General features: G+C 44.9%; 1 protein-coding gene across 1 annotated transcript in view; it reads right to left on the bottom strand.

The window, feature by feature from the left end:
- MCCC2 (methylcrotonyl-CoA carboxylase subunit 2) overlaps positions 1-23,895 on the bottom strand; it is a 64,578-nt gene that overhangs the window by 13,432 nt on the left and 27,251 nt on the right. The window contains exons 6-11 of the mRNA XM_084801155.1: positions 22,550-22,662; positions 11,618-11,731; positions 8,935-8,999; positions 4,189-4,288; positions 3,990-4,085; positions 406-478 (exon numbers count right to left, since the gene is read on the bottom strand). Coding sequence (XP_084657281.1) covers positions 406-478; positions 3,990-4,085; positions 4,189-4,288; positions 8,935-8,999; positions 11,618-11,731; positions 22,550-22,662 — 561 coding nt within the window. The remainder of the gene's footprint in view (positions 1-405; positions 479-3,989; positions 4,086-4,188; positions 4,289-8,934; positions 9,000-11,617; positions 11,732-22,549; positions 22,663-23,895) is intronic.

Below are 23,895 nucleotides of genomic sequence, written 5' to 3'. Positions count from 1 at the left end.
GAAGTCTAAACTCACTCAACAGCCTTCTGTGGAACTACACATTTCATAGGACTCCTGGTGAACTGGAGCTAGATGACAGGGGACAAGGCCAAGTCTTGAAAATAATTACTTCCCAGGGAACAAAAAGTGTGACAAATTCTCTCTGCTCCTGTCACTACAAGTCACAGATAAAGAGTCCACACCACCACAGCATTAGGCCATCGTCATTGTAAGTTCCTTGGATGCAGGAAACCGTTCAGGTACAAACCACATTCAGGAAGCAGCAGCTCCTGACAGCTGACTCACATGCTTGCGCCTTCTCTGGGTAACAAAGCCCGTGCCAGGCGCATGGAGCCTTGAGATGAGTGATGACTTATTTCTGAAGCATCGGAAAACGTTCGCATTTTCAACTCTTCGCTTTTGTACCTGTAACTAGTGTGTCTCCATATAAGGCCTTGAACTCGTTGAATCTGCTTCCATCCACAATCCTGGCGATGACCTAAGAGGAAAAATAACAAAAGCTTCTGAGAAATGACATCGCAGAAGCATTTGTAAGTTATTTATACAGAAAGCAATTCACAGTGATGTCACTTTCAGTCTCATGCTACATAGAAAATCTCTTCAGAATTTCCCTTAACATGCATGGTTAATACCCCAAGTCATCCCATACTGTGATGGAGTGTAAACTCCACAGTGAGAGAATCTGGGGGCTGGTAGCTTGGCCCGGAGCTCCAGAGGCTTTTTTGGCGCCTTGGCAGGGGTTCAAAGAGCCAATGAAAAACCAGAGCACAGCTCAGACCTCGGAGTGAGAAATGCTGGCGGGCTCCACAGGTGACCCGACGGTCCAGGGTTAAGTCACTTAGTAGCAAACACTGTCACATACTCAATGCCATTGCGTAGATAGAGACGGGGTTCTGACATCTGGGGAAATGGATGAGTCGGTACTGAAGAAGCAGCTGGCTCTGACCCCAGCTCTACCACAGGGAAACTAATCTCAAAACCCTTCAAGTCCTGGGGTGCAGCTTAGGGGAAGAGCTACTTGGTGAGCATGTATAAAGCTCTGAGACCCATCCCCAGCACTGCCCCCCTCCCCCAAACAGTTCATAAAGTACTCTAAGTGCCGTGGACCATCTCGATCAGGTATAGGTCCTTGGGGTCAGGAGTTCTCGAAGCGTCGGTGGGCAGAAGATAGGCAAGCGACAGACTCAAACTTCCCCGGTTTGAGGTATACCCAACTGAGACGGTCTGCAACACCTAAGCCTGTTGGTGACCCTGCCCTCAACAGAGGATAACATTTAACTAACACACATGGTCTCTGATTAAAAAGTAGCTTTGTTTGTTTGTTTGTTTTTTGTTATTCGAGACAAGGTTTCTCTGTGTAGCCTTGGCTGTCCTGGATTCGCTTTGTAGACTAGGCTGGCCTCGAACCCCCAGAGATCCGCCTGCTTCTGCCTCCCAAGTGCTGGGATTAAAGACGTGTGCCCCCATTCCGGGCAAAAGTAGCTATTGTTCCTAATAAGCTACAGTGAATGTTCATCCAGTCTCAATATGAGCCAGTTGAAGAGCTGGCTACACTGTTAATGTGGAAGGAGCTGACATTTCTAGACGGTTTATCCTTGAGTCTCCCTCACACAGCTCTTTCTGTCGACTCATGCTAAGCATGCTGGACGCCCTGACCTCAATCCCAGTACCAAAGGAGAAGACTCCCACACACAAAGCCTGCTCTGAGCTTCTCTGGAGCCCATCTGAGACAGTAGGTAGTACTCAAGGATGTGTGTGCTCCCTCAGCTGAAAAACGAGGGGCTCATCTCAGCATCTGCCTCTGCAGAAAGTAAAAGCTTACCTTACGTTACTTTACATTATCTTTCTAAAGATGGAAGTGAAACCATTTTTGGTGCTGCAGCCCCGTAAAGCAAACCTTTTGACAAGCAATCAACACATCACAGCTGCGGTCCTTCTACGTGAGGAGGAAGCCTCCCAGAGGCCCCAGCAATGCAGGGCCACTTAATATGAAACAAGCTCTGCTCTGACTGGCTTTATAATTAATACCACTCTTATACATAAAGTATATTAGTTATCTTCAGAAGGACTCAAACGTCAGCAACAGACAAGTAATAGGATAATAGTTTCAATTCTAGGGGCAGAAACCAATACTCTGCGCCTGACTGAGCGAGTAAGCCCCAGAGGCCAGGTTTCCCAACTCAGGTTCTGGCAAAACCACAGCTGCATGTGTTATTGAGGCCTCTTGTGAGGCTTATTTATTACAGGAAAAATGGAAACATCATAATAAATGACCAGCAAGAAGTGGTAAAACAAACAAACAAACAAACAAACAAACAGAAGATTCCCATTAAAACACAATACGAAGCACACAAAGGCAGGGACTGGGGTCTGCTGCTCACTTCTGTACCTTTGATGCTCGGAATATGTACTCAGTAAACGCTGTGGGGTAAGTGAAGTCGGGGCTAATCTAAAAAGATGGCTCTCAGCCAGCTCAGCAGATCGTGAGTGCCATGTTTTTCTTTGTCTGTACTTAATTAAAAGTCGGGCTAAAAACTTTGTAGCTGAGTCATGTTGCAAAAGCGAAGTACCAGTGGGATTTCTATAAAATCCAAGATCTTAGAGCAATAACAAAGTATTATTTAAATATCTGTAGAATCTCTACAGTGTAACAACACCCTCACCAATTCATGCAAAAATAAAATAAGTCTGCCTACCACATCACCAGATACCACCATGGGAATTGGGAGCTTGCCATAGAGAAACAGTTACTGGGGAGATTTTTAAGGATAAGGAGTAATATATAATTTATAATACCAGAAAAAAGTAGAATTTTAAAAAATGTATATACACAGAGAGGAAATTACCCATATGTGTATACATACATATACCAAAAAGACATTATTTAGACTATATATAAATGTATACAGCCATCCTTCACCCATGAGGATTTGTTCTATGTCCCATATCCAAATCCACAGGTGCTGAAGTCCCTGTACAGAATGCCTTAGTATTTGCATATTTGCATATATTTTAATATACATATGCCTATAAACTTTGAATCATTTCTAGTTTACTTTTAATAGGTAACAGAAGAAAAATGCACCATATGAATAGCTTTTATACTATGCTGTTTAAAAAATAATGACCAAAAAAATCTGTACATTATCAATACATAAAAATATCCTTTTCAAGGGATTTCTGAGTTGTGGTTGGTGGAATCCAGGGACACAGAATCCCCAGATACGGAGAGCTAACTGCATATACAGATTAAGGCAAAAATGTCAAAATATTAGCGGTTCTTTCTGAATGATATAAGAGGCAATTTTATTTTATTTTCTGTGTTTCCTACCCTCCCTCCCATAACCAATACGAAATAGTCTTATAGCCGAGGGGGGAAGTATCTTAAAATATGCCTCTAGCATAGAATCTCATTAAGATGATTTCCTAATTTAAAGTGTATTCTGCCAGCTATGGGGAACTGAAGAAAATCAAAGCCTACACACTCTAAGCAAACACTGGAAACTGTCACTCTGGATTACAGAAGGCTGTGTCACCATCTGTAACCATAGCAACATCTCCAACTATAATTGTCTACTCTCTGCTAATGTCATCCTGATCTAAAAAGGTATGTTTCTCCCTCCCAACAACTTACTGACACTTTGCCTATTTGGCAAAATAAGAACGATGAGGAAAACAGCTGAAAATGGGGCAGCTGCCCTCGATCAGTCCTCACTGCACACGGGAACATCCAGTCCCAGCCGTGAACAAACCAAGCTCCTTGTGCCACCGTGAAAAACGTCCCACCACTGTGAAAAACGTCCCCACCACTGTGAGCCTCCCCTCGCTTGCTGCTTACTGTAGACCAGCAACACCTGGTACCATGCCAAGCCGGTGCTCCTGGATGTCACTGCTCCTTCATGAGACCCACAGATGTCCCTCTGCATGGACACAAACTTAAGGGATGGGATCGCGACTCGATCACAGCTTGGCCCCGCCTCCCACATTACCTCTCGGACATCAAAGCTCCTCTTAAGGTTCGCTCCGACTATCCCATACAGTTCATCCGCAGGGTACAAGGGCTCTTCAGAAGGCTCAACGGTTACCTACAGAAATTCAGGACAAACGCACTGTGTTTAAGGGCAGGGTTTGGGTAGCACAGATGTGCTCCACAGGAAAAGGAAAGATAGAAGAAGGGTTCCTACTCACATCCAGTTTCTTCTGATAATTGAGACTCCTCACAACCTGTCTTGTTAAGTGAAGGGCATGGTGGTCGTCCAAAGCATAGTGGTCAGTGACCCCAGACTTTCTGCAGAGGAAAGCACACGCCTACAATCAGAACCTGGAAAAGGAAAGTAACTATCTTAAGTGCTAACCTAAGCATGGTGGCACCTTTGCTTCCTAAACACCTGAATACATGCCACCTTATTGTATTTCCATAATGTCCCTGGCAAGAGAGCATCAGCCTCTCCCTACAAAGAGAGCAAAGCCAGAGGGACAGAGACGAAGTGTCCCGTCCTAGGACCAAAACCAGGTCATGCCTTGGATTTCTCACCTGGACCTTCTACAAGACTGCAGGCCTTGTTCATGGGACATCAATGTACCTTGAACAACAGTGTCATGTGTGACACCTAGCCACAGCCAGCACATGTGCACACGCAGTAGCAGTAATACCTGCTGAGGCTCTGGTGCAGATGCCCACAGTGCTTTCTCCTCTCTGACTGCTGAGCGGCCTTCCTTCTAAGTCAAACGTGAGGGTTGCCTCTCACATGTACTAAACAAAAAGGCTTGGACACATTGACCCTCGGACAACAGGTTAAGATGGCAATTGTAAGTGGCTCTGTGGTGAAGGCCGTGGGAGTTCTCAGTCAGTTTCAAGTGTAGTACCTGAGGCCTGGGCTAGGTGCTGGGGGTCAGCTCTGTCCCAACCACTGGCTTGCTATTTCAGATACAAATGCACATAGCTTGCTCTCTTCCCCCCCACCCTACCCCCCCCCCCACACACGGAGTTTATTAAGAAAAGGTTTTCTTGAGGACTAGAGAGAGAGCTCAGCAGTCAAGAGCTCTGCTTGAGGACCTTCCAGGGAACCCAGGGTTTAGTTCCCAGCACCCACACGGCAGCTCACAGCACTCTAACTCCAGTTTCAGGGCAACCTGATGTCACCTTCTAGCCCCCATAAACGACATGGATGCATGTAGCACACAGACATACATGCAGGCAAAACATCCGTATACATAAAATCATTTTTTTTAAATCAAAGAAAAGGCTCTAACTTAAGATTTATAGTACAAAAAAAAAAAGATTTATAGTACAGACATCAAAGGACTGTATATTCCCAAGAGTGGGTGTGGGCTGCCCAAAAGCAGGCTGAAGAGATGGCTCAGGAGGTAAAAGCACTTGTCGTGAGAGCATAAATAAATCTACACAACCCGCAGGACAGTGGGATGTGCAGTGGAAGCATTTGTGTTCCCCGGCCTCCTACTAAGAGGCTCAGGAGGCGGAGGCAGGAGAACCCGGGGAAGTGGGTACCAGCTAGCATAGCAGATAAACTGAAAGAAAACAAAACAAACCAAAACAGGGCCCTGCCTTAAACAGGTCAGATGGCAAGGACTGGCACACCCAAAGTCGTCCCCTTTCCACCACGACGATAATGGACTAAACCTCTGAAACTGTAAGCCAGCCCCAGTTAAATGCTGTCCTTTATAAGAGCTGCCATGGCCATGGTGTCTCCTCACAGCAATAAAACCCTAACTAAGACAGTATGGGGAAACCATTACAAGTGGTTTTGGTGTCTAGGGAACCTGTCCACCTTTTGGGAGTCATTCTGATGGTCTCGAAAGGAGAGCAGAGACCACATTTACTCCTCCAGAGCACACCGCAGCCCCAAATGCTTCACACAGAATGGCAGCGGTAGCTACTGGCTCCTACCTGCCCTGTGGTTCAGTAGAAATGGAAACAGAAGGAAGGTTCTAATTCAGCCAAACTTTAAAGTGCAATGCTTTCCTATGAAAGATGCCTAACATTCACCGTGACAGGAAAGACACTATGTAAGTCTTTGCTTAAAATTAACTCTCAATAGTGACTAAGCAGGTATAAATATATAGTTAAAATGACAGAGAAGCCAGGCGTGGTGGCGCACACCTTTAATCCCAGCACTCGGGAGGCAGAGGCAGGAGGATTGCTGTGAGTTCAAGGCCAGCCTGGTCTACAAAGCGAGTCCAGAACAGCCAAGGCTACACAGAGAGACCCTGTTTCAAAACAAAAACAAAAACAAAAATAAAAAATAAAGAAGTAAAATAAAATGACAGAGAACCTAAAGCAATTTATGACTCGTCTTGTGTTTCTTTTTGAGCTGAAACAGGTAATCCTCCTGAGCCTCTTGAGTGCTGGGATTACAGATATGCCCAGCTCTAACATTGTTTGCTTTTATAGATTTTATTTACTTATTCATTGTATTGGTGTGTATGTGTATGTGTGTGGATGGTGGTGTGGTGTGTGGGGCTATGTGGTGGTGGGGGGTGTGGCCTGTGGTGTGGTATATGTGTGTGGTGTGTGTGTATGTCTGTATGGGCATGTGGGGTGTGTGTGTGTGTGTGTGTATGGGCATGTGTGTGTGTGTGTGTGTGTGTGTGTGTGTGTGTGTGTGTCTGTATGGGCATGTGGGGTGTGTGTGTGTGTGTGTATGGGCATGTGGGGTGTGTGTGTGTGTGTGTGTGTGTCTGTATGGGCATGTGGGGTGTGTGTGTGTGTGTGTCTGTATGGGCATGTGGTGTGTGTGTGTGTGTGTGTGTGTGTGTGTGTGTGTGTGTGTCTGTATGGGCATGTGGTGTGTGTGTGTGTGTGTGTGTGTGTGTGTGTGTGTGTGTGTGTGTCATGTGGAAGCACTCATGCCAAGGCCCAAAGCAACGGGCGGAGAATAAGTTTCAGGACTCAGTCCTCTCTCCACCACGGCTCCAAGCCTGGAACTGAAGGTGTCAGGCTTGCAAGGCAAGCTCTTCTACTTGCTAAGGCATCTTGCTGGGTCAATGCTGTTTTGTCAAAAAGCTGCCACCACCTGACCGTTTCCCCATGATTGTCAACAGGTTATCATGATTGACAAGAGGTAATGCTAACAGAATATTTGATGAGCACTAACAGGGAAGTCTGAGAAGATGGGCCTCAGAGAAGTTGAGCACCTCCTCTAAATCACAGTGGTAACCAGGGAGACAAATGGAAGTAAATTCCACAGTCCATACCCTGAGCTTGATACACTACCTACCATCTCGCCCTTTTAAAATTGCCAAATTTTTACAAAAATTAATGCTCCCCAAGGACTCTCTTCTTGTCTTTCTCCTGATGAAACAACAACAAACCCAAATTAATTTTGATCTGTGCCCCTAACTCACTCCTTTTCTTCCTTTGGTCAGGTCTCTCCAGATAGATGCATCGCCCCAGCCAAGCAGACCACCTGCCAATCTCACTTTATAGTCAGAAATTGAACAGATGCACTGCAGCACTGCTCTGAGCTCTCTGAGCTCCCTGAAACAGAGCAAGCAGGTCTCTATAACCATGGCTGACTACACCAGTTCTGCCCTAGGATGTTGGGAGCCATTTTTCTCTTAGCCTTTAGGAGAGACTGGGAGCATGTCCACAAGCTTCCTTCGTAATTGCGTAGGTCCTATATTTCTCTCACCAGCTTAAACAAACGAGTTCTTGAAGTCAAGGACTGGGTCTGAATTTTTTTCTTTCTTTTTTAAAGATATATTTTATTAATTTATTCATATTACATCTCAATTGTTAGCCCATCCCTTGTAATCTCCCATTCCTCCCTCCCTCTCACTTTCCCCCTATGACTGTAACTGAGGGGGACCTCCTCCCCCTGTATATGCTCATAGGGTATCAAGTCTCTTCTTGGTAGCCTGCTATCCTTCCTCTGAATTTTTTCTATACCACAAATAACGACACAACCAACCAACCTCAACAAGCACTGAATGAGACAGGAATGAGACAAAGACTGAGGTGAAGGCCCCTTAAGTTAGTCAACCGCATGGAATTTTCATAGCAAAAAATCGTCCCTTTTCTCGCCCTGGATTCCTCCCATCGTCACTGGGTTCCTTGACATCACAGAACACAGGCCTTCTTGGCCCTGATTGATGGCCAGATCTACCTATCCTTTAGGACATGGCGCTGGGCCCCATCTCTGTGAGCACACAGGGTAAGGTGAACTGTGCAGTCTGAGTGCAGTGCCACCTCTAGTCAGTTGCTTTCTAACAAGACACTGATTTCTCACAGCCAAATACCTACTAAGCAGTCTCTCAAGAACCCCTAACTTCTCCAGCCTACAAGAATGTCTGAACCCCTGCTCCAGCTTCAAATCTGCTCTCTTACCCCCACCCTGGAAAGGCCCTCAATCCAAGTGGAAATATAAAATCATGGCTGATATATAAGAACCATCCAAATAAGCCTTGTTAAGTCAGTGAGAAACTGCCTCTCCGGCTTCAGTGAAAAACTAAGGTAGTGGGCTTGCTTCGGCAACACTACACTAAAATTGGAATGATACAGGAAGATTAGCATGGGCCCTGTGCCCACACTGGGGCTGATAAGATGGCTCTGAGGAGAAGGTGCTTTCTCTGAGCCTGAGAACCTGAGCCAATTCCCAGAACCCATGTGACTCTCACAAGCTGGCCTCTGGCCTCCACACGTGCCCTCATGGCATGTACACACCCACATACATGAGTGTATCCACATCTGCATGATTATAAACACACAGTAAGGTTTTCCATTTGTTTGTTTTTAAGAAGCCAGCACTCTCACTTGAAACACAACTCTATAGTCCAGAACAGCTGATTGGGAACAATAAGCTTGTTCCCAAGATAAGCGCCAAGGGGGGAAGAAGAATAATGTAAATCTTCCTTAAAACAAACAAAATGGCCACTGATCCTGGAAGGAAATAACTGCTCCTGCTCCTCTCTTACCTGCAGTGGAGGTCAGCACCTCCAAGATCCTCAGCGGACACCTCTTCACCAGTCGCTGCCTTCACCTACAAGGATAGAAGCCACAGTGAGACCGGTCCACTGAAGACACAAAACGCGGCACTAACAATCGCCTAACATCACTACTAACAATACTAGCGTCGCCTAACCTGGCTACACCCACATTCTTCCTTCCTCAGAGCTGAAGTCCGCTGTGCTTTTCCATCCCACATCCAGGCAAAATGAGAGAACACTGTCCCCAGGCTCCCATGAGAATCCCCAGACTCACTAAGAGCTGCCCACAGCTCCTGAGTAATGACGGAGCCTGGGAGCGCACTAGGCTTCATGATGCTGCCCACCACACCTTAAGGGCTTTGAGTCGGGAGCACTCACTCCCTTACTGCCTGGGATCCCTTCTTCTTTCACCTACCTGGTGAGCTCCCACTTGGTTCTCAGCAGTCCTCAGGGTGATGACACCCTATGGTATTAACCAAGCAATGCTGGCCTATCTATCCACGGTCCAAGAAGAGAGCCCCACTTAACATGTCTACATGTGACTTTCTAGTTAGTAGGTCAACAACTCTGTACATGTTTCTTTTATCATCTCTATACCCTGAGTTCCTCAGGATATTCATTCATCTTCAAATAACCAGGGCTGTCCAATCCAATTATTTTATCTTTAAAGTGGGAACAAAATTCACCTACATAAATTATCAAATCTATGGTCAGGCGGAATGAAGCCAAAAAGGAAAGAAATCAAACAATAAATTAAAAATGACTTAATTCTAGCCTGAGAAATTACAATTAAAAAAGTGAGGGAAAAATCATTTAGAATTAAATGCCAACGTCATCTGATGGGAACTGCTTGTTGGCTCCTACTTACTGGGTTGACTAATCTGTTTCTTGAGATAAAGATAAAAAGATTTTATTAAAACAATGAGACTTAATCTAAGAAATAGTACAGGCATGGCTATTCTTAACTATATCAAAAGCTCTGTTTTAAATAAAATACCTTTCCACAGAGAGATGCAATTAAAGTTTTCACCTCCAATTATTCACCCTCAGAAGTCAGTTATTGGTTCACTTTCAAAAAACTCCGCACTAAATGGCTTTCAGTCCAGACAATAACTAATTATAAGAAGTGTCTGAATATTTAAAGTCATAAGAAGAGATAAACAACAGATAAATTTATTCTCAGGGCTCTGACTAATTCCCAGTGGGGGAAAATAGCATTGTCATCAGTTAATGTTTACTGACACCCACAACATGTTTGATGCGGTGACAAGTACAAAGATGACAAAAGTCAGAAACAATAAAAGGGGTTCATTCTAGTAAACAGCAAAGTAGGGGGGGTAACGAAGCCATGAGAACAAAAAGTTCCCCCAAACCCTCTTCTTACTAGCCGTTTGCTTCAATCACAGTAAACAGCTTCAACTATCAGTGCCTGAACTCCACTCTTTAAAGTCTTTTTCATCTGACTACAAACTAGTGTCAGGATACCAAATTCTCAGTCTGCGGGGGTTCACCCCCACCCCCACTCCCAACACAGCCTCTCATGAGATCTGACAGAGATTCAGGTCTGGAGAGCTTCAGGCTTTCATGGCCACTGAGTCAAGTTAGGTCTGTCATATATGCCCTGAGTGGGGACATAGCTAGCACAAGGAGGATCGCCTGTCAGGGAGGAGTGAAGGGAGGCTGGCAGTGTCTTGGGGTGGCACTGTGGGTCATGTGCGCCAGCTGAGGATGCAGTCAGGTAGGGGATTGAACAAGATTTCAGGTAGCTCAGGCTGGTCCTGCTAGATAATTGAGAATGACCTTGACCTGGCACTCTGCCTCTATTTTGTACTTGCTAGGACTACAGTTGTCTGTCATGATATCCAGCTCGAAACACCTTCTAGAATAAACCAGGCATTCAAAAGTCTCAAAAAGCCAAAGGTATTTCTCCCACTATGATTCTTTCACTGTACATTTATTACCTTTTCCAGAATTTTGTTATGTACATAGAGTCACACAAATGTATATTTCCCCACACTTTGCCCAAAATTAATATATAATATATAACCCAGAGTAGTCAAATTCTTTGTTGTTGTTGTTGTTGTTTTGTTTTTCGAGTCAGGGTTTCTCTGTGTAGCCTTGACTGTCCTGGACTCACTTTGTAGACCAGGCTGGCTTCGAATTCACAGCGATCCGCCTACCTCTGCCTCCCAAGTGCTGGGATTAAAGGTGTGCTCCACCACTGCCCGGTGTGAGTAGTCAAATTCTTAGGAGGCAAAAAAGAGAATGGTGGAGCCAGACATGGCACATACCTTTAATCCCAGCAGAGACAGGTGGATTTCTATAAGTTAAAGGCCTGCCTTTTCTACAGAGCCTGGTCTACAAAGGCTAGGCCAGCTTGGACTACACTGTGTGTCCCTGTCCCCTCTCCCCACCACACACCCCCAAAAGAAAAAGAGAATGGTGGTTGCCAAGGCGACAACATTTGCAGAAAATCAAGAAAAAGTTATAGAGTTGAATATGGCAATGACCACATGACAATACCAATATGAAGCAAACAATTAGGATTTATTACACAGTAAATTCATGCGATGCATTATATTTTCCATATTTTAAAAGCATAGAATAATTTATGTGTCATATATTTAACTTCAATACATCAGTAATCAATCAACCAAGATAATATTCTTACCAAGGGTGGTCCAGCCAAGAAGATGGTACCCTGCTTTCGTACGATGATGTTTTCATCTGCCATTGCAGGCACATATGCGCCTCCTGCCGTACAAGAGCCCATGACCACAGCTATCTGCAAGGGAGGCATAGACAAGCCATGAGGTGACACTCCAACAGGGAACAACATCGGCATGACATCCCTACAAACACTGCAATGCCTTGGTGCTGCTAATAGCTGACCCCTGGGCATCACTTTAGAAATGGTTCTTCTTATGTTGCCTAGGCTAGCCTAGAACTCACACTCCCCCTCTCTTCTGAACCCAGAGACTCCAGGCTCACACCACCCCCATGACAGTATCTTTTCCGTTCTTATTTTATGTGTATGTATATGTGTCTTTCTGTGTGTATCCGAAGTATGTGTGCAGGTACCCAAAGAGGCCATCTGATCTGATCCGTTGGAGATGGAGTTACAAGTCTGTGAGCACCCTGGTATGGGTGCTCGGAACTGAACTCAGGTCCTCTGGAAGAGTAGCAAGTGCTCTCAACCATTTGAGCTCTCTCTCCAGCCTCTTAGAATAATGTTTTGAGTTCTTGTACAAACCATTCTGAAGGCCATATGTCACACTCTTACAAAACATACACATGAAGAGTCTAAAAGGAGAATGATAGCCTCATAAACTACTAGTCTGAGAAAGAGAAGAAGAAGGAGGAGGAGGAGGAGGAGGAAGAAGAGGAGGAGGAGGAGGAGGAGGAAGAAGAAGAAGAAGAAGAAGAAGAAGAAGAAGAAGAAGAAGAAGAAGAAGAAGAAGAAGCAAAGAAAAAACCTTCTACTATACAACCACATCCATAAAACTGCCTCAGAGGGGAACTAATAACAATAGTGTACCTAAATCTTTACTGAGCTCATGGGGACATTGAGATAATTCTTTATTACTATTTTGTACTAGCACAAATATGGTATCTTCTAAATACAAAACTAATGTTTAACATTTGTATTTCAGAAGTTCGCCCAAATGGCTGAAGAGATGGCTCAGCTGGAAAAGTGATCCCAATACCCATGTGAAAAAGTGGGTGTGGTGTGTATGCCCAGAATGCCAGAGCGGCGGAGACAGAGGACGCTGGCTCTCTGGTTCACTGTTCCGCTAGCCTAGTCAAATTGGTGAATTCAATGAAAGGGGAAAACCCTGCCTCAGAAAATAAGGAGGAAGGATTAGAGAGATGGTGCACTGGGTGAAAGTGCTTCCTGCTTAACCTGAGTTTGAATTCCTAGCACTCATATAAAAAGCCAGGCACAGCTATGGATGCCCATGACCCCAGGATGGAGGAGTGGGTCCCAAGAACTTGATGGCTGGATAGCCTAGCTGAAATGATGAGTTTGTGAGCCCGCTACTTAGTGAGAGATCCTGTCTAAAGGTAATAAGTCAAGGATGCGACAGAAATGGACCTGATGCTGTCCTGCTCTGCGCTCTGCACGTGTGAGCACCAACTCAGACACACACACACACACACACACACACAAATAAATAAATAAATAAATAAAGTAGAGAATGACCCAATATTGACCTCAGGCCTCCACACATACATGCACACACGTGCATGCGTGGGCACCACCCACATACAACACAAAAGCCTGTGTACACACAACAAACATAACGTTGCTAGAAGACAGTGAACTATGCTAGCTTGCCAAGATGGCTCAGTGAGTCAAGGCACTTGCCACCAAGCCTGACGACCCAAGTTCAGTCCCTAGAACCGATGGTGGAAGGAGAACCAACCCTCCCAAAGTTGTCCACTGGTGCTGGAGAGATGGATCAGTGGCTGAGAACACTTGCTGTTCTTGCAGAGGACCCAGATTTGGTTCCTGGATCGAACAGAGCAGCTCATAACTATAAGTCCAGTTCCAGGGGATCCAACAACATACTGGACCTCCACAGACACCAGGCATGCACATGGCATGCATACATACGTGCAGGTCAAACACACATACACATAAAATTTAAATATATATATATTTAAATGTCTTCTGACTTCCATATGCATACAGTGGCATGAACGCATGTATGTACACACACACACAAATAAGACATTAATAAATACAATTTTTTAAAAAATTAATTCTGTTGAAGCTGGGTGATGCATACAAGGAATTAACAGTAAACTCTTGGGTGTTCAAAAGCTTTTCATTTGAGAAAAAGCTTAAGAAAATCCTTATCAAAGATTAGTATGGCAAAGAATAATACATAAGAGTTTAGCTAATGCCCCTTGACAGGAATAAAAATATCACCAAAGGAAAATAAGTATATAATGGATTTTTTTTAAAGTACCACATGAAACAGTTTTTGTTTCTAATCCCAATATTCCATCAACTTGCCTTGTTTTCACGCCAGAATCTGCTCTGATAAACAGCATGTCACACTCATAGTAAGTCCAAGGGAGAGCACTGCAGGTAAACGATTCTACAACTACATGGCCATCACAAAAAGCCCCTTTCCCTTAACGTTTTGTATTTGCTACTAAACTGTCTACAACACTTAATTGTTAACATAACTCAGCAGTGTTTTCTCTTATCGTTTGGGTTATCAAACCCCCAGAGATGTGCTTTCCAGATATTTACAGCTACAGAAATCCTTCCTCGTGCACAAAAGGCAGCATCACTCATTGTAGCCAAGTTTACAATAGCAGACAGACATCAGTGGCCTACCATGTCCGAGGAATAAATGAATTATGGATGAACAGATTGCTAGTATCTGAATACGTTCCTTTAAAGTGTGGCAAAATAATAAAATGAAATGCCAAAACAATAAATCCGCATGGTGTGCCCAAGTGTTTTAACTATCTCTGCACTTCATGAATATCTGAGACATTCTCAGCCTTTTGTTATGGTTCTAAGGCAGTGGCTCACAATCCCTCCAGAGGTCAAATGACCCTTTCACAGGGGTCACCTTAGGCCATCGGAAAACACAGATATTTGGATTACAATTCATAACAGTAGCAAAATTACAGTTATGAAATAGCAACAAAAATAGTTTTATGGTTGGAGGGGGAGGGTCGGCACAAGAGCAGGAACTGTGTTAAAGGGTCGCAGCATCAGGAAGGGTGGGAGCCACTGCTCTAAGGGAACAAGGGACAGATTTACCTCAGTGCTCTGTACTCTCCATGACAACACCAGGTTCACCTCAAACTATCTCAGTGCTCCAGAAAGAAAAGGCTCAAAAAACTTAGAGCAGAGCTGCAGTGATGTAAGATTCTAAAAGAGAACAATTTTCAAAAATAAAAACAAACAAACAAAAAAAACCCCACAAAACAAACAAACAAAAAACCACACCAGGCAGAGTGGAGATCCGACAACTAGAGAGCAAAGGAGAGGAAGGAATAGCAACTGTCATCAAGTGCTGGACGGATGGTGAGGGCGGGGCAGGGGCGGGGCAGGGGGGCGGGAGAAGACGGGAGGGATGGTTTTGTCAGAATGCCATCATGCCATCTGCTATGAGTTGTGTTTGCATCCCCTCCCAAATTCACGCTAAAGCCCTAGTCCACAGTATGAGTTGGAGGGGAAGCCTGGGGGAGGGGGGCGGAGGAGGGGAAGAGGGAGGCAACTGGGGTTAGATGGTCACAAGGGTGGAGCCCATCATGGTATCAAGGTCCTTGTAGATAGAGACAAAAAATAAAAAATAATAATAAAAAATAAAATAAAAAAAAAAGGTCTGTCTCAAGCGAATATAATGGAGGCAAATCTGACTTTGCTAGTGTAGCCGAGTGTCAATTAACGGCATGGATAAATTATGAGGAGTGCAAAGCTAGGCAACTTCATCATTGGGCAAATGTCAAGGAGTGGAATTCTGCAAACAGATGGCCAAGTCTGTGGGCGATACAGCCTCAGGACCACCTTCATCTGGTAAGCCTACCACTCACCGAAGCATCAGGTTGGAAGGAATGACTAGACCTTCCCAGTCTTTGAAAGACTCCACCTGTAAACTACTCATCTGTTGACATGGAAGACAAAGACCAAATAGAATGCTGCGCCATCCCAGAGGGTGGTACAGCCATCATACTGAAGGAAGGAGACCAGATACAAAGTTACACAGCCATCATATTAAAAGAAGGAGACCAGATACAAAGTTACACAAAATGTTCAAACAGACAAAGCCACAGAAGCAAAGGGGCTCTGTGGCTGTGAGGACTAGGCAGAAAGAGAGATTGCTACCTGGAACATAAAACCATAAGAAGCTCGATTCAACTCAGTGGTACCCAAAATACAACTAACACTTCACAGTTAATGGATGAGCTGTATGGTATTTTCACAAAGCTGTTACATAATTTTAAAAACACAGGCATGGGAGGGATGTCAGACACCTGTTTCTGGCCTCTGAGAGCAATGGGCACACATGTGGTACACAGAATATGAAGGCAAAATACTCATACATATAAAATAAACAATTAAAATCTTATTTTTCATATATATTTTACACATATGTTTATATTATTACATACACACACATATATAGTAAAGTACCTATAGCAAGAAGAACCATGACACAATCAGGAGTTATATAAATGTTACACTCTTAGTGTTTTGGCTATTTGTATTTGACAGCCTTGAAGAAGACATCTTTCCTATCTTGGGGCATCTAAATTTCTGAATGTAAACCAATCTCCATCACATCTTGTCATTATCAACTTAGAACACCTATCTAGACCTAAAGACATCTTAGCCCCTAAACAACTAAGCTTCATTATAAAACTAAGCTACCTGGTCTTCAACTCCATCAGAAACTTGAGAACGTGAATATGCTGGGAGTGCAGGCTAATAATTAAAATCTTTAAAAGTGTGCGCGCACACACACACACACACACACACACACACACAAATACTCACAAGAATTATAGTCTCTATGCCCATAAGAACTAAGATTCTCAAATGTTTCATCAATAACAAAGAAAGCTTTTCTATTCATATTTTTAATTTGTTTTAAAAGATATCGATTGATTGACTGTGATAAGATCTTCCCATGTAGTCCTGGCTGGGTTAGAACTCAATATATCAATATATAGACTAGGCTGGCCTCAAACTCATGGAGACCCACTTGCCTCCACCTCTGAATTAAAGGCTGGGATTAAAGGTGTGAGCCACTATGCCCAGCCTATTCATCTACTTTTATTTACATGTATGTGTGTGCCTGTGTGAGTTGTGTGTGCACTGTGTGTATGCAAGAGCCCATAGAGACCAGAAAAGGGAATCAGATCCCTTTGCAACAGGGGTTAGAGGAAGTTATTGATGGCTTACCCATCTTTCTAGCCCCCTACTTTCAAGTATTTAAATAAGTAAAAATTTGATGCTATGCAAGCAGATGCTGATGATAGCGATACAGACAAAAAGAGCACAAGTAAGTCACCAGCCACACTGGTCAGTGCCGCACAGACTCGTCCCATCGTTTAACTCTGAGTTGCTTGTCACCCACAACAGGGGACAGGGAGGACAGCCACAGAAGCATCCTGATACTCCATCCTCTGCTCACAGAATCCAGGGGTCCCAGAGTCCAGCATCACTGCTCCTAGCCTAAAGTGTGCGTGCCCCTGTGCACGTCCTATGCAAGGCCCACTCTGGGATCCAAAGTGTTTGGAACTGCAGAGAAAATTCTGCTCCGCTCTCCACTAAGAACTAAAAATGTCATAAAGCGCATGGCTACACTATGAGGTGTGGACTCGGCTTGGGTTGTGGGCACATCATCAGAACTGTGCCAAAAGGGAACATCTAGGACAAAGGTGAACTCCAAGAACTCCGAGAGGCAACAACCCCTCCATCACCAGAGAGGCAGCCTGCTATGCAATAGAGATAAAGGGAGAAGGAGACCCAGCACCATCCGATGAGATAAATCATGAGCAAGAAAGTAGACAGTGGCCATGGGCGACAGGCAACGCACAGAAACAAGTTGCTGCAAACCACAGACAATCACAGACCTCTTTAGACAAATCCATTACCCTCCAGGTCTTCCCAGGGCAAACAGGGATCGATTCTCACTGTAACAAAGTGAATTACACACAATGTAGCCCAGCAGGCTGCTCAGTGCAAAGGGCTTTGCCAGGAAACCAACAGGGAGGCTTTCCAGGGAGGCCTTACACCCCATTCTGCAAAGTCACGTGAATCTCTACCTCCTGCATCCCGATACAGAGCAGGGGACCATTTTCCACTTCAGCACACACTGAGATAAACGCAACAGCGAGGGAAGGACCCACTCAGTTCAGTCTCCCATCTCACTGCCTCTTCCATTCAAAGTAATTGTGAAAAGCAGATTCTTCCTGTGTCCTACGGTCCCCACCCTCACCTGAAGAGCCACCACTAAAAGTAAAGGTCACAGCCGGGTGTGGTGGCGCACACCTGTAATCCCAGCACACTCGGGGAGGTAGAGGCAGGTGGATCTCTGTGAGTTCCCGGCCAGGTCTGGTCTACAAAGGGGATCCAGGACAGCCAAGGCTACACAGGGAAACCTTGTCTCAAAAAACCAAAACCAACCAATCAACCAAATGAACTCCCCCCCCCCAACAAAACAAAACAAAAATAAATAAGTAAATAAAAGTCACAAGGTGCACATCCCAGTTGAATAGCTGGCCAGAAGTTCAGAGCATTGTCACCCACACTGTCGCCTCTCAACCCTCTGCTGAGGCACTTATGGCTCACCTGTGCCAACAGGTATCCACTGAACACAGAACACAGGACGTCCACCTTACCCACAGTGCCTCTTCCTCAGCCTTTTTATTAGAGAGCCTGGGTGTAACCTAATACATTGCTTTCACGCGCTCTCTCCCAGCCTCTGCTCATCTTTATAGACTGCGCTTTTAAAATGACGGCACCAGCTTCTTTAAGCCCCCTCAGAACGAGTAAAGACATCTGAAACAAAAGCAGCCATTGAGGTCACTTTCACAAATATAATGAGCCAAACCAAGGAGAATTGGGGGGAGTGGTTACACATGAGGAGGGGACCCCTGACAATCACCTAAAATCTCCAAAATTTAGAGCAAATAGGAAAAAGCACAAAGGGGGGGAAAAAAGAGGTCGGAGAAATTGCACTTTGACACTGCTAGATAAAGGAAGCCTATCCCAACAGAAAAGGCCGTCCGGTCAAAACAAAAGCACTTTGCTGCTGAAGAGGGAAAAGAAAGGGACTTTCTGCACCAGAGATCAAGCTACAGCAAGTGGATGATGGCTCGCAGTAAAAATTACCAGGAAAGCGAGGTTTCTGCTGAAGATTATAAATCCCTAACGTGAAAGCAGCAGAGTGCAAGGGCCGGCGGGGGTCATGCTGAGTGTGCACAGGCTGCTGCACACTGCAAGGGCTGGCGGGGGTCATCCTGAGTGTGCACAGGCTGCTGCACACTGCAAGGGCTGGTGGGGGTCATCCTGAGTGTGCACAGGTTGCTGCACACTGCAAGGGCTGGTGGGGGTCATCCTGAGTGTGCACAAACTGCTCCACACTGAGTGACTTCAGGACGGGAGCTCAGAAAGACTAAACTCCCCAACCTCTGAGGGGGGGACAGGGAGAGGGGGTGTCACACGGCCCACAATGCAGTAAAGAAAAAAGAGACTACAAAGGCAAGTATGTACTCCAGCTGTCAATGTGTCGGCATTTGCCGTAACAGTTACAAGAGGTCATCTTTTAATAATACTAACATGCCTCATCTCAGGGAAATCTGTGGAGATAAAAATTCATCTGCTATTGTTTTAATCACAAAGAGCCAACAATAAAGCAGGAGAAATCAGCCAGGACCTAAGTAGAGAGAGGAGTTAAGAACAGCTGCTAGAGACTCAAAGAATGAAAGATAAATATTCTGACCTAAAAAAAAATCTTTTTTTTTTCCAAAGCAAATTTAAATGTTAAGCCTGAAAGGTCTAGATACCTGTCAACATTATTTTTATATCTGAGAATATACAGGAAATGACGTAAGAATGTAAGAGATATATTCTTAGAGATAAGTGGATAAATAGATCTACAGTGGGCGAGGTTAATAACGTTAAATAAAAACAATCTTGGGGTAGAAAATAGAATTGGAGTGAGGTAAGCATTGATCATTGTCAACATGCATAAATAACATAACCAGAGTTATATCTTAATCTGTCCTGTGTTGTCCTGTAATACAACACCCGAGACTGGATATTTTACCCAGTGGGGGAAAAAAGGTTTATCTGGTTCAAAGTTTTGGAGGGTGAAAGATCAGGCAACTCCACCTCTTTGGTCTCTGGTGAGAACTTTCTAACGACATCACAATGTGGCAGGTGGCATCATGGCAGACACGTGTGGCAGGAAGAAAGGGCATATGACAAGATAGGAGGCCAGGAGAAATCAGCGAGGATGTGTCTGGGGAGAGGAGTTAAGAATGAGCTGCTGGAGATTGAAGGAACAAGAAAGATAAATATCCTGACCCAAAAAGGCAAGGGGAAAAGTAAAGAACCAAGGCTTCTTGATCCTTGATATCAAAGCAACAATCCCAGGACAGGAAAGGGGCATCGGAACTTGAAAGATGGCTCCTTGGTTAAGGGCACACGCTGCTCTTGAGGAGAACCCGTGGTGGTGCAATCCTGGCGCTCACAACACAGCCCATAACCACTTGTAACTCTAGCGCTGGGGAATCTGACGCTCTTTTCTAGCCTCCACCAGCACCGGGCGCGCAGGTGGTACACACACATGCGTGCAGGCTCTCTCTCTCACAAACACACACACAAAGCAATCAGGACATAACATGAAGCAGCGGAGCTGGGGAAGGTGCGCAGGTCTGGTTGACCCAAGAGAACCTAGAAAACTGTGTTTTTGCCTGCTCCGTCATACAGTCGCTGAACACTTCTGCCTTATTAGATGGGGGCGGGAGTCCTTCCAACACCAAGTGATCAGGCCTCCCCTGGACCCCAGCTGGGGGTCCCCTTATCCAGTTCAGTTCAACACTATCTGGAGTTAGCGACAGGTCCGGCGAGACTGTCCATCAGGCAGAGGCATCAGATTCTGGCTGCCTAATCATAGACTGGAGCTTCCCTATTGCCCTCTCCCTGCATTTACTGTGCTAGCATGGCCCACAGAACTCAAATGCTGTACTCCTCTGCCCGCTGGTTAATTAATGAAGCCCACAGGAAACAGCCAGATGGGGGAACACAGGCAGGGCCCAGAAGAGGTCTGAGCCCAGGAGCCTCTGTCTCTATGGAGCTGAGGTTTGCCGTCCTCCCAGCACTCAGATGTGTTTGACGAGTGGGGAGATCTTGAAAAGGCCCACAGGGTTTGCAGGAGAGGCCTGTACAGCAGCTTCACCACGCAGGCATGAGGAGTCATCGCCTCAAGGAGACTGTGGGGAGCGGGGCCTGGAGGCTCAAAGCTTCTGATCACAGCTTGGTCTTTCTGGCTGCCACTCTCCATCAGGAGCCGCCTCATTAGAAGAGAGCATGCTCCAGTTGCCCGGGAAAGCCCAAGGGATTTAGGACTTTTGCACCAGGAACCAAAGACCAACCATTAAAACAAAAAGACCTCCCTGGCGCCCTCATCTAGAAGGCTCTGTCTTATGAACAGGATGGAGACCAAACATGCGAACTTTTCCCAACCAGGAACGGGGAGGGTGGGGTAGGGGGTGGGGTGCAGACTGGGGGCCAGACTGGTCTACAAAGCGCGTCTAGGACAGCCAAGGCTACACAGAGAAACCCTGTCTCGAAAAACAAACTAACTAACAAACAAACAAAAATAAAGAGGGGAGGTTGAGTGCCAGAAGTGAAAATATAGGTCACTGGCCACCCTTAAGAAGGCTGCAATCCAGAACAGACCATGTGTGCATGCTAAAGTCGGAGGGCAACTGTGGAGCCGGCGGACTACGTTCTCTGGATGGCTATGTCTACTCTGTCTCCATAGGACACATACCCTTGGATTTAAGCCCCACCAAGAGAATCTAGAAGCGTCTCACAGTCCTTAATGTATTTACATATAGCAAGACCCTTTATAATGACTTTACATTCACACAGTCTGAGGATTTCAATTAAATAAGTATTTCAGATATGACTTAAGTCCCCACATTCCTCTTGAATGATCCCCTTTTTTCCTCCTTCCCTCCTCAGTGGCCACACTGGTCATAACTGCGTGTGCCACTCCCCAATGCGCACGTACATACAAGCATGTCACAGCGAGGTCTCAGGCACACAACTGTCACCCCTTCGGGCACTGGCTCTGCATTTAGCTTCCTGGTTGGGTTTTTTTTTTTCTGTCAGTGCAACTTTGAGGTTTATTTATGTTGATGCATGCATTTTAGTTCCTTGGTTTTAACAGCTAAACATCATTATGAGTCTTCTACTGATGCCCATCGGCTAATTATCGCTTGCTCTAATAAGCTATGTCAGTGTGACCTTAGCTCCATTCATCTTTCTACCCACACACTAAAGTCTTCCCTGTACTCATAGATCAGGCCTTAAAAAGAATGATTTTCTTTTCAAACCTTTTTCCTTGGATAATTAGCATTCATTATAATTCAGGAACACTCCTGCTGCTAGTCAAAGTTCAAACTAAAGACAAGCTTACAAAATTTTCTTATATTCAATATTAAATTCTGGTGGGTTTTTTGTTGTTGTTATTGTTGTTTTGTTTGAAATTTTTATTACATTTATTTACTTCTTTAGTGTGTAGCAGGGGGTACAGTGCCACACTACACATGAGCAGATCAGAGGCAAACCCTCATGAGGGTGTGTTCTTCCTTCCTGCTGGGGAAGAGGAGCTTGCACTCACAGCATCAGGCTTGGTGGCAAGAATCTGGTTTTCAAAAAAAAGAATCTGGTTTTCTGAGTCATTTTACCTGACCAAATTCTGGTTTTTTTTTTTTTCTTAATTCATCTGGATTGAGTAATAGCAATGACATTTGAAGTTTTAAACAAACAAACAAACACCTGACTCAAAACACCAAACAGACAAACAATGTTTCACTAATGAGAAATTACCTGTGTGATATTTTTAGAAGACATAATTGCCTGATTATAGAATATGCGTCCAAAGTGGTCCCGGTCCGGAAAGGTGTCCGCTTGCCGAGGTAAGTTAGCCCCTCCTGAGTCAACTGAATGGGGAAAATGAGAAATGAGCAAAGCCCGACAAACAGCCACAGTGCTGATTAGATCTCAGTCACGGGCACAAAAGCTTGCCCTCTCCCTTTAACGTGTCCTAGAGTCTCTGATCCCCCAACACAACCAAAAGGTTTCCTCTCAACTCTTTAGGCTTCCTAACCTTTGTTCAAAACTGCACAGGAACCTCTCAGGACACCCTGTCCTTTAAAGCGCAGCAAAAGACCTACAAACACCATGAATTCACCAGTGGGACTGAAAGCAAATCTTCCTAGATCAACACAAACACCATTAAAGGATTCATGGGTAATTTGTATGCTGCTTTCTTGTACTGTTTCTGTTGACTTTTAGTGGGGGAGGGGGTTGGGCTTTTGTGTACGTGTGTGGGATCAGTCTAGATGTATGGCTCATCCCGGTCTCAAACTGTGATCCTCCTGTCTCAGCTTCCTAAGTATTGAGACTAATGTTACTACACACTGAAGTGAGGGGCAAGAATGCCTAGCATCACTCAGGATGGTGAGGAATGTGAGGCCAACATGGGCTACACAGGGAGACTCTTGTCTCAAAAGAGAACTCATTATTTCCTAGTTGTGAGATTATGAGATCAAGGTGTCTTTCCTGGCCATTCTAAACACCTCAAACTTCCTTAGGCATGAAATGAGCAACAGCAACCATTTCATATCGTTTTCAGGAGGGCATGAAACCATGTGTGTAAAATGCCTTTAGTCTACCATATACTCTGAGTGTATAGAATAAATGTTAAGAAAAATAAGAGCAGGGTGCTTCCTAGCACTCAGGAAGAGGAAGCCGGAGGATCTCTGTCAGTTCCAAGCTAGCCAAGGCTACATAGTCATGTCTCAAAAAAGAAAGAATTAGAAATTAACCAGTCCTATACCTACTATTGTTGCCTACAATCGTTGTCTTTTATTATTTAATACTTTGTATCCTGTCTCCCAAGCAACATGACCTCTCTGAAGACAGAGACAATGTTAAAACTGTGCACCGGGCAGTGGATAGCACAGGCCTTTAACTCCAGTACTTGGGAGGCAGAGGCAGGTGGATTTCCTGTAAGTTCGAGGCCAGCTTGGTCTACAATGCGAGTCCAGGACAGCCAAGGCTACACAGAGAAACCCTGCCTCAAGAAACAAACAAACAAACAAAGACTGTGCAGTGAACCCACCCCTGTGGTGACTGGCCCGTTCCTGCACACAGCTCAGCTTCACTTGCCA

The sequence above is a fragment of the Acomys minous genome, assembly GCF_964271855.1.
Source record: "Acomys minous genome assembly, chromosome: 11".
Lineage (NCBI taxonomy): Eukaryota > Metazoa > Chordata > Mammalia > Rodentia > Muridae > Acomys > Acomys minous.
The sequence above is the reverse complement of the archived record's forward strand: the minus strand, read 5'-3'. Positions and strand labels throughout refer to the sequence as shown.